The sequence below is a fragment of the Tupaia chinensis genome, unplaced genomic scaffold (assembly GCF_000334495.1).
Source record: "Tupaia chinensis unplaced genomic scaffold, TupChi_1.0 Scaffold000362_1, whole genome shotgun sequence".
NCBI lineage: Eukaryota > Metazoa > Chordata > Mammalia > Scandentia > Tupaiidae > Tupaia > Tupaia belangeri.
This window is the reverse complement of record NW_006159859.1, coordinates 1,413,862-1,429,070: the sequence shown is the minus strand read 5'-3', so window position 1 is coordinate 1,429,070 and position 15,209 is coordinate 1,413,862. Positions and strand designations below refer to the sequence as shown.

The 15,209-nt window shown below is 37.2% G+C and overlaps 1 protein-coding gene across 2 annotated transcripts in view; it reads right to left on the bottom strand.

Moving 5' to 3' along the window:
• NDST3 (N-deacetylase and N-sulfotransferase 3) overlaps positions 1 to 15,209 on the bottom strand; it is a 142,428-nt gene that overhangs the window by 90,940 nt on the left and 36,279 nt on the right. For both annotated transcript variants that reach the window (XM_027773668.1, XM_027773667.1), the window contains exon 3: positions 9,343 to 9,497. In XM_027773668.1, the coding sequence (XP_027629469.1) occupies positions 9,343 to 9,497 (155 nt within the window). The remainder of the gene's footprint in view (positions 1 to 9,342; positions 9,498 to 15,209) is intronic.

Below are 15,209 nucleotides of genomic sequence, written 5' to 3'. Positions count from 1 at the left end.
CTAACCTTAAAGTAATATATATTATTTTCTTTCTATATATTTAAGGAAACATTAATCTCCTTAAATATGACAAGTGCATGTATATAACTTGGTGGATATTTATAGATTCGGCCACTAGATAATCTTTCCAGTTTACTAAAATAGTGCTTTTTTTTATTCATAATATAAATTTATGTTTGCTGACTGGTACTGAAAAAACTTCTGTGATGATCGTGTTATTACTAACAGATTTGGTTTAAAGGTTTAAAATCACCTCTGTTGACAGTTATTGTATAACAAAATATTTGACTGGTCTTTATCTCTGATTTCTGGGAGATATTCTTAAATTCTCAGAATTTTCTAAGTGATATAAGTGAATTTGTTACGATGAGCCCCCTAACAATATCTGAGTTTATGTTAATAAGGTGACTCAAGATGGCCATGCCAGAAAGATCAACCATCTAATTAGAAAGAGGAGGCTTTGAGCCAGATAACAGTCTGACTAATTCAGTCAATCGTGCCTATAAAATGAGACCCTAAAAAATATTCTGGAACCTGAGACTTATCCTCGGCTGGTGATATTCCCATGGAATTCCAGAAGGAGATATACTTTGTCTCTCAGTTTGGATAATAAAAAGTATGCCTACCATAACAAAAGTAACAGAAGACTTTGGATAAAGGTATTCAAGGTATTAATAATGATATCTTGCAAAGGAGATTTGCATTGCAGTAACTCATAAAACAGAAATGTGATCTTTCCCTGTGAAGTTACTCCATCTAGAAAGGAGTTTACAGTGTTAATTAACTATAGATTGAGAAAATAATCTTATTCTTCCCATATCCAAAAATAGCCAAACCTGTGACAATGAAATGATCAGTGAGCCAGGAACCCAATAGTTGATTTTTATGTATAAAATGGGAGATAAGGAGCACCTTTTGATGTACCATAAATTTGGAAGTGCCATAGCAAATGACATCAACAAAAACCATTCCTTGATGCCACATAGTCCCTTTCCAGGACTACCCTAAGTCAGCAGCTGATTTATATGAAAACCCAAGTGACATTTTGTGAAGCTTAATGGATTATGAAATTCCAGAAACAAAATTCAGTACTAGCATTGTAAAAGAGTTACTAATGGTATGCATATTTAGTTTTAACCTTCCTTTTCACTTGTAACCTCTTAGAAAAGAACTGTTTGAGGGAGAGTAACAGATTTTCTCCCAGTCTTCCCTAATAATTATGTAATTTATCTCAAGTACAATTTCATGTTGTTTTCTTCTAGAGTTCCCTTCAAAATTTTTGAAGTGTCTCATATCTTTGTTGAGTGTTTCATAAGTAAACACACCATTAAAGAATGCACTTTTGTGAGAATACTCAAAAGAATGATGTAAATACTTATACTCTCCCCAAGCCAGGTTAATGTTTTTGAATTGCTAAGATTTCTTCAAGTAAACACAAGAGGGCTTTGCAGAAATTTAAAAAAAAATGAATTTATGAAGCCAATTTTTAAATTCTGTAGCAAATAACTAAAAAAGATCTGGAGACACAGTGGTGGATTTGGAAAGTGTAATTTAGCCTAGCTTTTCTCAGAGGTTGAAACAATGAGTTTAGTATGAACCTTTGGGGTCTCTGAAAGTTAATAAAGCTATTAAACAATTCACGGATAGTCTTGAATTCACAGAATACTTTCAAACATATTTAATCTCTCTGAAACTATAAAAGGTCGATTAGACTAGGAATCTTTAAGTCTGTATTGTATTAATTTAAATTGAAGTTTGGTATCCCTGAAAGAATAGAAAAGGTGACATCGATCTTGTTTTAACTATTGCACATCCTCTGGTATTTATAAATGCCACCTAGACAGTTACACTCATGGAGCAGATTGTATAAATATGATAAATTAAGTAAATCCTATAAACAGCCATTTAAGAAAAAATTCTGGTAAAAGCTTATTTTCATATTCTGAATTTATTTTTAAAATACAACTCTTTAGTGAAATAATAACATTTTGATCAAGAGACCGTGTTACAACAATCAATAGCAGCGTCAATAGTATAGCAACTTTTAATTCTTCCAATCATGGTGGTTCCATGGGCTTTGCAGCTTGACAGACCTGGGATAAAATTCTGACCCTGGCTCACAGACGGCACCCAATGTTTGGAACATTGTAAGAAGTCTGTAAGCCTCATTTTCTGCATTTTTAATACAGAATAACCAGCCTCATAGGTGGTTGTGAGGATATGTTGAGGGTGTGTGGAAAGCATGAAGCACCATGCCTATTAAATATTTGCAGCTCAACAGTTTATCTTCCTACATTTCTGAGAAAGAGTGAAGAAGATTTATAACTAAAATATAAGTTTAGTTTTATATGCAGGGAACAAAAGAATTTTGAGTTGTATAATGTTCCCTTATTTGAACACTAATTAAAGGAAATGAACAGGGAATTGGAGGTTATTTTGCAGGCTGCTATTGGGATCCAGGTTTAGAAGTGAAGTGGAAATGGGAATTTTGAAAAGGAGCAAAAGGTAGTATGAAAGAAAAAACTGACCTAAATAATCCAATGACTTGGAACATGGAGTGGGAGATTATAAAACAGAAGATGTGAAAGGAGAGAAGAGTCGAAATTCAAGAGCGGCATGCATGGAACTGGGAATAGACCCTCTTCAATCCCCATCCCATGTCTAAGTCCACCCTATCAGTAAGAGTCTCTAAGAGAATTCACATAGACTTTAAAGTCATTTTGTTTCTATATAAATTTGAGCAGTAAGAAACTCTTTTCATGTAATACATGTGCTAAATTTATCTTTCTTTGTACAAAGGTTTAGGTCACTAGATACATGTCCTTGAGATGAGATCTAGTATTTCTGTTAGAGGAAATGGGGAAAGGCCTTGAGGAATCCTTTTCTACAATCTTTATCTTGTTAGTATGTGGTCTTGCCATAAGATGGAAAAGAAGGTAATCTGGGGACCAGCAGTTAGCGGAATGGCTATGTCGCTGGACTCCCATGTAGTCGACTGCGGTTCGCGTCCCAGACCCGGTGGCTTAAACTCACGCCAGGCGCGTGTGTGTGCCTGCCCAAGATCCTGAGAGGAGAATGGAGGAGAAGGGATTGCGGTGTGGCCATCCCCTCTGGGGGGTGATTTCTCGCTTTCTATCGCTCTCTCTCTGTCTGTCTGGCGAGCGCATGTGCCCTATAGCAAAAACCTCTCCAAAAAAAAAAAAAAAAGAAGGTAATCTGGAAAGAAATTTAGAAAGAAAGGGGTTCCAAGTTCCTAGAGTAGTAAAACCACTTTCAAAAGTTTAATATTAAGATTAATGTGGGAACCAGCAGTTAGCTTAATGGCTATGTCGCTGGACTCCCACGTAGTCGACCGCGGTTCGGTTCGTGTCCTGGACCTGGTGGCTTAAAACTCACGCCGGGCGTGTGTGCGTGCATGCCCAAGATCCTGAGAGGAGAATGGAGGAGAAGGGATTGCGGCGTGACCATCCCCACTGGGGGGTGATTTCTCGCTTTCTGTCTCTATGTCTCTCTCTTTCTGACGAGCGCATGCACCCTACAGTGAAAATCTCTCTCAAAAAAAAAGATTAATGTGTTAAATTTAATGTTTCAAAAGTTTAACCTAAATGGGAATAAATTCTATACCACTGTAAATGTGGGCAGAAGAGGGGGCGTTATTTCCATGTAAGTGAAACATAGAATTTCTAAAAAAAAAAAGGTAGATCATATTTGCAAAGTGTTAAATAAATACACACAGATAGAAAAATATACCTCTCAAACCTTGATGCTATTTTTAGTAGTTATTCCCTTTTGCTTCCCAAATAACACATCTGATAAAAAATCTCTACAGATTCTATCATAGAGATAGTTTTCACGTATCTCTTCTCTATAATCCCACTTCCACTGGTTTAGTTAAGCGTGGCCTTTATTTTCTCTTTTTTGACTACCTCAATAGTAATCCAAGTTGCCTAGCTTCTTCTGATCTTTCCCTCCTTGTCTCTATCTTCAATACTCCAATTCTAATGTTCTGTGATTCTGCCACATACATGGGAGTGCTAGATTCTGGGGAGGAGATGATAATATCATTCTGGAGTTCAAAATATTTAAAGTGTGTAATTCTGAAAATAAGAGATAAGATATTTCAATTTAGAAAAGCAGATTTAAAATATTTTGATAAAAATTGTCAGATAATTGCTAGAAATATACCAAGGGTCTACAGCTAGAGTATTCAAAATATAATTTGCCCTAAGGACTATAATTATTTGAAAACAGATTTAACATAGTTGTTAGCATCCAGAAGGGTCTGAATTCCAGTGCCAGATCTATGGGGTGATGTGGGGAAATTACTTAACTCCTTCAAATATCAGCTTTGTCATCTATAAAATAGAGATTAATAGAGGAAGGTTGTGATGAGAATTAAGTAAGACTAATAAGAGAATTAGTCTATTATCTTTCTAAAAATATTCCAATCGTACAGTAAATTCTCAATACAGGGCTCTCATATACACCAAAGTTTGAAACATATACAAGAGATCAAAGGATGTATGTAAAACCAAGACCAAAAACCAACTAACAAAACAAACAAATACAGGGACCAGCAGTTGGCATAATGTCTATGTTGCTGGACTCCCATGTAGTTGACCTTGTTTGAGTCCTGGACCTGGTGGCTTAAACTCATGTCAGGCACATGTACGTGTGTGCCCAAGCTCATGAGTGGAAAATGGAGGAGAAGGGATTGTGGCATGGCCATCCCCCCTGAAGCATGGTTTCTCACTTTCTGTCTCTCTCTGTCTTTCTGGAGAGTGCATGTGCTCTATAGCAAAAACCTCTCAAAAACAAACAAATACAAAAGGCATAATAATAATGCCAAGGCCAGCAGTTGGCATAGCAGTTAAGGCAACTGGATCATAAATGGATGACTGCCGTTCATGTCCCAGACCTGGTGGCTGAAAAACATGCAGGGCATGTGCACGAGCATGCCCAAAATCCTAAGAGGAGAATGCATAAGGGATTGAAGTGTGGCCATCCCTGTTTTCTCACTTGCTCTCTTTCTCTCTCTCTTACTCTGTTGAGTGCACATGCCCTAATGTAAACTTTACAAATAATAATAATAATAAAATGCCAAGGAGGCAAATTCTAAGAATGAGTTTATTTTCCAGAAATTGCTAATTGAAAATGACTCTGATCAGCCCAATATAAACAAGAAATATTAGACGATTTCCATAATTGTTGGAGGGAGGAGTTTGAGATACTATAATGGATGATAGAGCAAAAAAGCAGAAATATCTGCTTATCTACTCTGCTTCTTTCTCTGTCAAAGAGAACATTTTCAAAATATTTATGGCGGGCTAAACATAAAATTAGATAAAGGAAGAGACAACCCTCGAATGGGAGAATCTATCTGCAAACTCTCCCTCAGATAAGGGACTGATAATTAGAATATACAGGGAATGCAAGCAGCTTACCAACCGAAAAATAACCAGTCTAATTAAATGATGGGCAAATAAGCTAAACAGACAACTCTCCAAGGAAAACATGCAAATAGCAAAAAAGCTTGTGAAAAGATGCTCAACATCCTTTATCATAAGGGAGGGGCAAATCAAAACCGTAATGAGATATCACCTAATCCCAGTCAGAATGGCAAAGATTAAAAAAATCATTAGTGCTGATGAGGCTATGGTGAAAATGGAACTCTCCTATACAGTTGGTGGGAATGTAAATTAGTACAGACACTGTGGAGAACAATACAGAGATTCCTCAAAAATGTACAAATAGAACTACCATATGATCCAGCAATTTCACTCTTGATTATTTACTTCAAAGAATAGGAATATACTCTGAAAATAACACGTGCACATCCATGTTTATTGCAGCATTATTCATAATTGCTAAAACATGGAACCAACCCATATGTCCAAGAGCAGATGAATGGATTGAAAAAGTGTGGCACATATACACTATGAAATAGTATTCAGCTATAAGAAACAATGAGCCCTGGCATTTTATCAAAAGTAGGTGAAAATGGAAGATTTAATGCTAAGTGAAGCAAGCTAGACTATGAAAAAGAGGCACTGTATGTCCCCACTTAATATATACTGAATGTCTACATGCCATTGCAGAAACTGAAAGATTAGAAAGTACAAAAACATGGAGAGAGCAACTATGGATACTAGAAACAGTGTGGGAGGAGGGTGGGCAACAGGGGTGGTGGGAGGGAGGGATCAATGGAGAGAAAAGCAAAACATTTAATGAACACAAAAGTGGAAAATTTTCTGTTAAGGATAATGTGAGTGTTAATATCTTTGACTGGACTAAGATGTAGTATACAGTGCATTCATGGTGGTAAAATTCTTTTGTATGCTGTAAAGAGATACAGTAATTAAATGTAAAAAATAAGAAAATTGGGACCAGCAGTTGGCATAATGGTTATGTTGTTGAACTCCCATGTAGTCAACCACGATTCGTCTCAGATCCGGTGGCTTAAACTCACTCTGGGCGCATGAGCATGCATGCCCAAGATCCCAAGAGGAGAATGGAGGAGAAAGGATTGCGGCTTGGCCATACCCCCAGGGGGTGATTTCTTGCTTTCTATCTGTCTCTGTTTTTCTGGTGAGTACATGTACCCTATAGCAAAAACCTCTCCAAAAAAAAAAAAAAAAAAAGTAAAGAAAAAATGAGATAAAGTGACAATTAGACAAACTAAATTTATATACCATAGTAAACTAAATTATTTTATTTTTTCCAGACTTAAAAGAAAACTTTTTTTTTTCAAATTAAACTTTATAGATTATGTGTAAAAACTTTTAGTAATCACAGATAAATAGAGAATAATAATATGTAGAAGTTGAAAATATCCCAAACTTTCAAAAAGGAGAATGATAGAATTTCAGAAATGGTAAATCTCTGAGTTTAATGTTAGCTCCATGAAATTCTAGAATGGATTACTAACCAGGTTACTGACAAGTAATAAATGAGAAAGCAATATCTATGATGAACTATTGTGTTTAATATCTTACTGTATAAATTCCTTTTAAATAAAAGTTCTAAATTGATAATAGAAAATGCCACGCACATCTTATTTCTTGATTTTAGCAAAATCCCTGACATACTTTATGTAATCTTGATAGATATTAATTGAACCAAGCAGATTTGCAGTTGATTAGCCTATTATTTTTGAAATAATGATGATTCCTGAACTTAGGTTAACTTGGAATGTAGAATGTGTTGCTCTTCCATAAAACGTTAACCATGATGTTATTCTGTCCAGCTTTACCAATAACCTCTTAAGGATGCAACCATCAGGCTTATAAAATATAGTGTTGACACAAAACAGGAATGTATATAAAACTTGTTAAATAGCAGAATTTATTTTTAGCAGGATGTTGATATACTTGAACATTGAACATACAACATATGAAATGGTAAAGGGGCAATTGTAATCTCAAAGATAACATTTAGTTAATAAAATTAACTGGACAAAAATAAATACTCGGGCCATACCAGTACTCTAAGTTGAGTATTAGCTTTGTTACTACTCCTCAGTCTTCTCTTCCATCTTTTGTCCTGTCCAAGTTCCTTCAGCCATCCATTTTACAAAGTAAATGATCAGCCTTCCTCATATTGGTCATCCTGCTCTGAGTAACGGCCAACATCTTAAACTGTTCTGAGTGGATCACCCTAGGAGTGGTCTACAAGCACCGTGTAAACTGACTGGCATGCTCTTTTCTGTTAGGACCACTAAAATGATACTTTGTGTTCAATAGCAATAAAATGAAAAATCTAATGTGTCTTTACTGAAATGAAAGTGATAGGTTTCATTCATTCTCTAGTTGGCAAGCAAACTAGAAAAAAATATGATCTATTCTGTAAGCTAGCAAGTCTTTTGATATGTTATAAATTGTATTTTCATACCATAATCTTTATTTCCGTAAAAGTTAGTTAATATGCTCACTGATTTAAAAAGTTGTATAACTAACAATAGACATTCCATCTAATATAAATTAGCAGGTTCTGCTGAACTTGGAAAAGAGAGAGAAAGGACAGTATTTGAAAGAAGGATGAGAATGTGATCCAAACTACAATCCTTGGTAATATTTTATGTCTTCAGGAACATTGTTCTACTACTATTAATTTTAATAGTTTTGTCTGTAACCGTGTTAAATGTCTGATGATGGTGAGGAAGTCTATGATAAAAATCTCTACTAATTACTTTATCATTGAAAATTAAACTATTACCATTTGCTAAAGCTTAAGCCCAGCTCTGCAGCTGAAGTATATATTACTTATTTTTTTTCGAGGTTTGAATATATTATTTTACTTTCCTAGTGATGTTTGTCCCATTTGTAAAGCTGATAATAGACATTTCATTCATTGAATGTACTGTGAGAATCAATTACTCAAGCTTCTCAGCTTTATCAGTTGATCTAGGGTACCAATTCCACACAAGGGAGCATCAGTCCTCTCTCAGGACCCTAGTGCATTTCCCTTATAAAATACTTACTTTTATTATAAATATTACTGTCTTGAATTATTAATCTTGTGGTATAAAACTATATCTTGCTTCAGCCAAGCAAATGTCCCAGCTACATAACATATAAACTTACAATGTTTTCTAAATATTTTTTTTTTCCATTTTCATTTCTTTTCTAGACTGAGTTTTCACTACCTCATACCCATGCGGTTTAACTATTTAAAAGTTGTTAAACATGAGACTTGGGTATGAAAAGACTTATCGGGTCTTTTCCCTTAGCCTCAATAATTCAAATTCACTCAGATACCTAAACTTGGATGTATTGGGTGTACCTAAAATTCCATTTGCTTAAGAATATGTCCCGGACCTTCCAGTGACAATTATTTCTTTGCACCGTGGGTTTTATTCTTGTACTGGTATTAGGCTATGGAATATTTCATTTTGTGGAGAACTGCTTAATGCCCTTATTTCTGCCTTCTCAGGACAGTAGGAGGCTCTTTCTGGACAGGAATCATGATTTATGAGTTCTAATGATAATGCCATGGAGGAGAATGAAGAAGGGATTGCAATGTGGCCATCCCCGCTGGGGAGTGATTTCTCACTTACTCTCTCTCCACCTCTTTTTGTCTCTTCAGGTGCCCTATAGCAAAAATCTCTCTCTCAAAAAAATTAGACCCCTGAAAACATTGAGCATATGATGAGTTCCCAATACAGACAGACACACAAGCCACATACCGAAGGGCAGTACCAAGTCTTCTTAATGATCACAGAGAAAGTTGCCCCGAAAGTACCAATTTGCCAAAAGCCTCCAAGAGGTTTGCTTATAAACCCTTGCCATTCCTCTAATCAGTACACACACATATTCAGTGCAACAGTAGAAGTGAGTTACTTACTAAGGCAAATTTTTTGTTGAGGATCATCTGCTCGACCAAGGAGGACTCGTTGTGGAAGAGGTGGGGCTGCATGTGGCTCCACATGTGAGGGAACCACCAGAACTCGTCCACAGACCCCAGAAGACAGTCGTCTCCTTCATCTTCCTCTTCTGTTCCTTTGGGAGGAGACGAGACGATCAGATTAATTCCAGTTACACCGGCCTGCCTGTCCAATGATGATGCACTCTGCTATTGGTATTTAGAAGACACCACTCGCACTGTTTTACATCTATATAAGATTTTGAACATGAAATGTAGCAAAGAGAAATCTGTTAGGGAACAACCAGAGACTGTGACAAAACTCTTGAAAAAGTTGTTAAACATGAGACATGGATATAAAATCACTGCCAGATGGAAACATGAAACCATTCCCAAGGACATTAGAACCCTTACATCTTAGCGTCGTTGTATGATTTGTGTTTTGGCGAGAACAGGGGGTGGAGTAAGAAATACAACAGAGGGGGTATGAGGAGGGAAATGTGTCTCAGAGTCCTGGCAGCAAGTCCTCCTGACACGGGTGACATGTGCAGTCACGGCAAAGTGACTCGATCATTTGCTTGGGTTTCTACTCAATATGTGGTGTAAACTAAGGTGTAAGAAAGAGAAGAGAAGGGAATGTGGAAATGATTACTGGGAAGATCACACAAGATTGAAGGAAAGAAAGGAGAAAGCATAAAACGGATGGGAAGAAGATGGAAATGAGAAAGTCAGAGAAAACAATCCAGGTGGCTTCTTGTGGTCATATCCCTGAGGCTGGTCTGTCCTCTCAAGTTCTTAGAAGCAGACGTGCCATCAGCAACTTCAGTTTCCTTGCGAGTCAGTCCTATCATTCCCTCTGTTCCTTCACCTCTGGGCTTGTTTTCTATTCCCCATTTTCCCTGACCTGCAGTTTGAGCGTGGCTAACTCCACAGTTCTCTTAACTTGAGGGGATCCAGAGTCCCTTCCTGTACCTCTGCAGGCACAGCTTCTTCACAGAGCATGAAAAGACAGCAGTGCGAGGGGCTCATGCTGTCCTGACGCATCATCAGGTGATATTAATTGTCCCAAAATTATGCAGCCACACTTTGGTTTCAGCCCCAACACGCATCCCTTAGGCTCCTAGAGCAGTGGATTCTTCAACTGCCGTGTCTGCTCTGTGTGGAGAAAATATATTTTTATATTTTCGAGGGCAGCTGTAGTGTGGCTGGCTTTATTATGACCCCACAGGCTGAAGGTGGAGGAGGGACTGCTGCTCTTGATCAGCCAAGTGAGGCCAGTGGCTGTCACCATGCTCCCTAAGAGAAGAAAGGCAGAGCCTGTTGGCAGAGGAAGATTCAGATGCTAGATTTACTGGGCAAGGAAAACAATTTATCAAAGATAAGGATGTCGTATTGAGACTTGATGATCATTCTAATTTATATAGGAGGAACAAAGATTGAGTGAAAAAGAATAGGATAAGAAGAGTAACATAATTGTTCAACAAGGATAGTCTTTAATTTCACTTTCATATGCCTAAGAGCTGTAGTGACATGAAGGACTTTCATCACCCTATATACAAAAATTACGTTAAAAAAATCTGATCTGCTTTATTGTCTTTATTCTTTCCTCTTCATCATGCACTCATGTTGCCATTATAGAGTAAAATGAGTGGAACCTTTGAAGTCAGGAATTTTTAGCATGTATCGTAGGTGCCGACACACTTGAGTCATATAATTATAGCTAAGGCACATCATCTCTTTAATGTTGGTATTCTATGTGGGTAAGAAGATAGAGAGCAACACTGACTTTCTTCTTCTGGAGGAAGTGCTAGTTAATGTAGTTCTGGCATGGTAACCCTCTTTCCTTTCCTTTGGTATTTACTATTTACAATCTTGTATTTCTTGCATATCTCCATGAGTTTTTCATTTTTCTTTTCTCCCGTCTTTTGATACTATATGAAAGGAGGTGGTTTTCACCTGAATGTCTTCTGGTAGAAGGGATACTGTGTTCAAAAGCTAACCAAGCCATTATCTGAACTCATTGATCTGATCAATGAGCCGCCAACATCAAGCATTCATGGGGTTTACAGCTCAAAGAAACCTTCTAGAGAGAAATGCAAAAGAATAGGAAGATGGCTTCCAGGGATTAGAGACTGAGGATCCTGATCATGGCAGGGTCTTGGTCCTACTACCATTCAGACATAAAAAAGTGGTTCAGAAAAAGATGCACTTGGTAGGTGTGACTGGGGATGCTTAAACACATGCTTTGTGTGTGTGTGTGTGTGTGTGTGTGTGTCTGTGTTTTACACAGAATTGTGTCATTTGATTGTCCTGCAATTAAACATCTCTACCTGTATCCAATGCTTAACATTAATTTCTGTATTCTATGGGTGTTTGTCTTCAGTACACCAAGATAAGTCAGTTATTTGTTGCAGTTTTGCTTTGTCAAACTGCAAAAGAGCAGCAGTCTCCTGTTATCAGTTTATTCCCAATTTTTGCCTGCACTGCAATGGGAGTGTGGGGAAAGTGGGATTCCCTAGTATGTAAAGTTCCTCTCCTACTAGTCTTATTTTTCCCCTTTAAATATTGATTGTAATTTATGATTTACATATAATCATTACACATAATTGTAGGCTACAGAATGGCCTTTAAAAGCATGCATACAGGTGTAATAAACAAATTGAGACAATCAACATATTCACCACCTTCAACATTTAATATTATATTATGTCGTGAACACTAGAAACTGTTCTTAATCTTGACTCACTGTCTCCTTCTTTCTTTCTCGGCATCTTTTCTATCATCTCTCTATTCTTTTCTTTTTTTAGTTGGGTTTTTTTGTCAATATTTATCTAACTAAACAGCAAAAGATCTCAGGATTCTTCAAAAATAGCATTTGTTGCTCTTCACTGAATAGCATGGTGAAATCTGCAGTGAAAGTATTTATACATTTGGATCACGCAAGAGTTAGACAAATGATATCCGCCTTTTGACAGACTCATCACAACTCATTGTAGGCATACTTACGTGTCTTTCCTTTTTTCTTTATAGCTCTCTTACCTGGTTTCCTTTAATCCTACTTAGGGATGTTTTAAACCAGCATTAATTCTACTGAGAACAAGTGTCTATTGCTTTTACTTTAAACATTATGATAACAAGCAACTGACAAGTAGTTGTCATATTTAGATTATCCGGGCCCCTTGCCAGTCCTTAACTCCCCCACTTTGCTCAACTTTGTCAGAACTATAGAAACAGAGAAAAATGAGAAATTAGGGCCAGCCCTGGCTGGTCTGGTGATTGAGGTGGCTGGATCCCACATGGCCAGTTGCAAGGTTTGAGTCCTAGACCCAGAGACCTGGAAAAAAGACACTGAGTGTATTTCATGCATGTTCAAAATCCCAAAAGGAAGGAGAGATGGAGAAGGGATTGTGGCATGAACATTACCCACAGAGGAGGCTTTCTCACTTTCCCTTTCTCCTCCTCTCTGGTGAGCACACACACTAGTGTGTGTGTATGTGTGTGTTTAATTATTTTTTAAACTGAGAAATCAAATGCTTGTGTCAAGCATTGCGGGAAGTACTTTAAAGAGTCATCTTACTTCTTCTTTGTAACAACCCTATGAAGTAAGGGCCACTGCTTACCTCATTGTAAGCAAAAGAAGGCTGATATTTCAAGAGGTAATGTTACTTGTCCCAAGTCACTAGGAGGTTTGGGACAGAATCTGGGTTCTAACTCCTACTGAGCAACTCTAAATTCACAGAGCATGACTACCATTTACTGACCAAATGTGGAGTCTAGGAATGAGATCAGCATTTATTGACTAAACATTCTCATTTCTTCCACCGTTAACTAATTTTATGATATAATTGGGATTTGTAGATACTATGATTTAGGAAAATATATGAACCCAATAAACCTATAGATAAGAGGAATCTTCTGCTATTTGCCTTTATTAATCAAGGATTGCCAATTAAAGAATAAAAAGCCAACTTTTTTTTTTTTTTTTGCCATTGGGCATGTGCACTTGCCAGAAAGATGGAGAGAGAAGAGAAAAACAGAGAGGCAAAGTGAGAAATCCACACCCCCCACCCCCCCCCGGGAAGATGGCCATGCCACAATCCCTTCTCCTTCATTCTCTTCTCTGGATTTTGGACATGCATGCACACATGCCTGGTCTGAGTTTCAAGCCACTGGATCCAGGACATGAACCTTGGTTGACCATGTAGGAATCCAGCACCTTAACCACTGGCCCCCAAAGCCCAATTTTTCTAATACAGAAGAATTGGACCCTGATTGGCCTAGGGTTAAGACCGCTTTTTGATGCTTAGCTAGTTAGGTTACTTCTGGCCCCTCTAATTTTGTGTGTTCTTAGCTAGAAAATAAGGTAACACTTTGAAGGCTCAGTGAAAAGCTACATGAAAAGTGCATAGCAAAGTACCAGAATATGATAATTGCTCACTAAAAGAGAACTCTGATTTTCATTTTCTTCATCTTATTTCTCACAGAATGCATCAATTCTTCAAAAATTAAAGTAGGTCACACAAGACAAGGCTTCCTCCTGAAATGAAGTCTTACTATTATGATAGTTCTACTTTTCTCTTTCCTTTCAAGATTGGTAAAATGAATAGAATTTTTAGTAGAAAAAATGAATTACTCATTTAGAAAGAAAGACAATATAATTCTATGAAATTTTATAATATATAATTTTTAAAATATTGACTATTAAATTGTATAAATGTTCCTACTGACAAAATAGCATTACTGGCCTTAGACAACCCTGGATACAGTTTTGTGGCAGCTTTTTTATTGTACACAAATAAGATCCCCTTCAAATATTGGCATTAGCCTCCTCCTGTGCTCCACTTTCCCTGGTTTAAAGAGAAGACATATATTTCAGAGATGAGAAGGAAGGAGAGGGACTGGCTAGAGTCATTTTCCAGCATTCAATGTTGGACAGAAAAATAGGGAGTAGTCAGGAGTGTTTTCTTGGGTGAATCTGGGTTTTCCTGCTTTGCTACTATGGCTTTTCCTATAATCTCCCTCTATCTACTTATTTTCTAGGTTTTTGATCTTGTCCTGATAAGTTCTTACCTGTAGGATAATTTTTTTTCCCCTGAAAGATGTCAAAGAATCTAAGATAATCACCTGAAATTAGGATATATTAAGAAAGAGGTTATGAACAATCTTCCATTTCCTTAGGTTTTTTGAAGATCACCATTGTGAAATTTAGTGGTTCTATGGGTTTAACTTTAGTAGAAAAATGAAGTGAACTTCTGCACATAAAGAGAAAATTCTCACTTAGAGTATTATGCCAAGATAGTAGAATGTTCCTATATGCAAGCAATTTAGAATACATTTATTTATTTATTTATTTATTTTGCGTGCGCTCGCCAGAAAGACAGAGAGAAACAGAGAGACAGAAAGCGAGAAATCATCCCCCAGGGGGGATGGCCACGCTGCAATCTCTTCTCCTCCATTCTCTTCTCAGGATCTTGGGCATGCACGCACCACACGTCGGGTGCTGTGAGTTTAAGCCACTGGGTCCGGGACTCAAACCATGGTCGACTACATGGGAGTCCAGCGACATAGCCATTACGCTAACTGCTGGTCCCAAGGATACATCTTTATGTTTCATTTTCTAGTCCGTTATGTGTGTGTGTGTGTGTGTGTGTGTGTGTGTGTGTGTGTGTGTATGCACATGTGCTTTTAGACAAGAGTCTTGCAGTATTATGATTTCCTGTCTCAACCTCCCAAGTAGCTAGGATTATAAGTGCATGCCATCTTGCTTGACTTTATAATTACCTTTTTCAAGATTGGGAGACTCAATAGTTCAGATGTTAATTCTGCCTAAATTAATGTATATGTTTCAC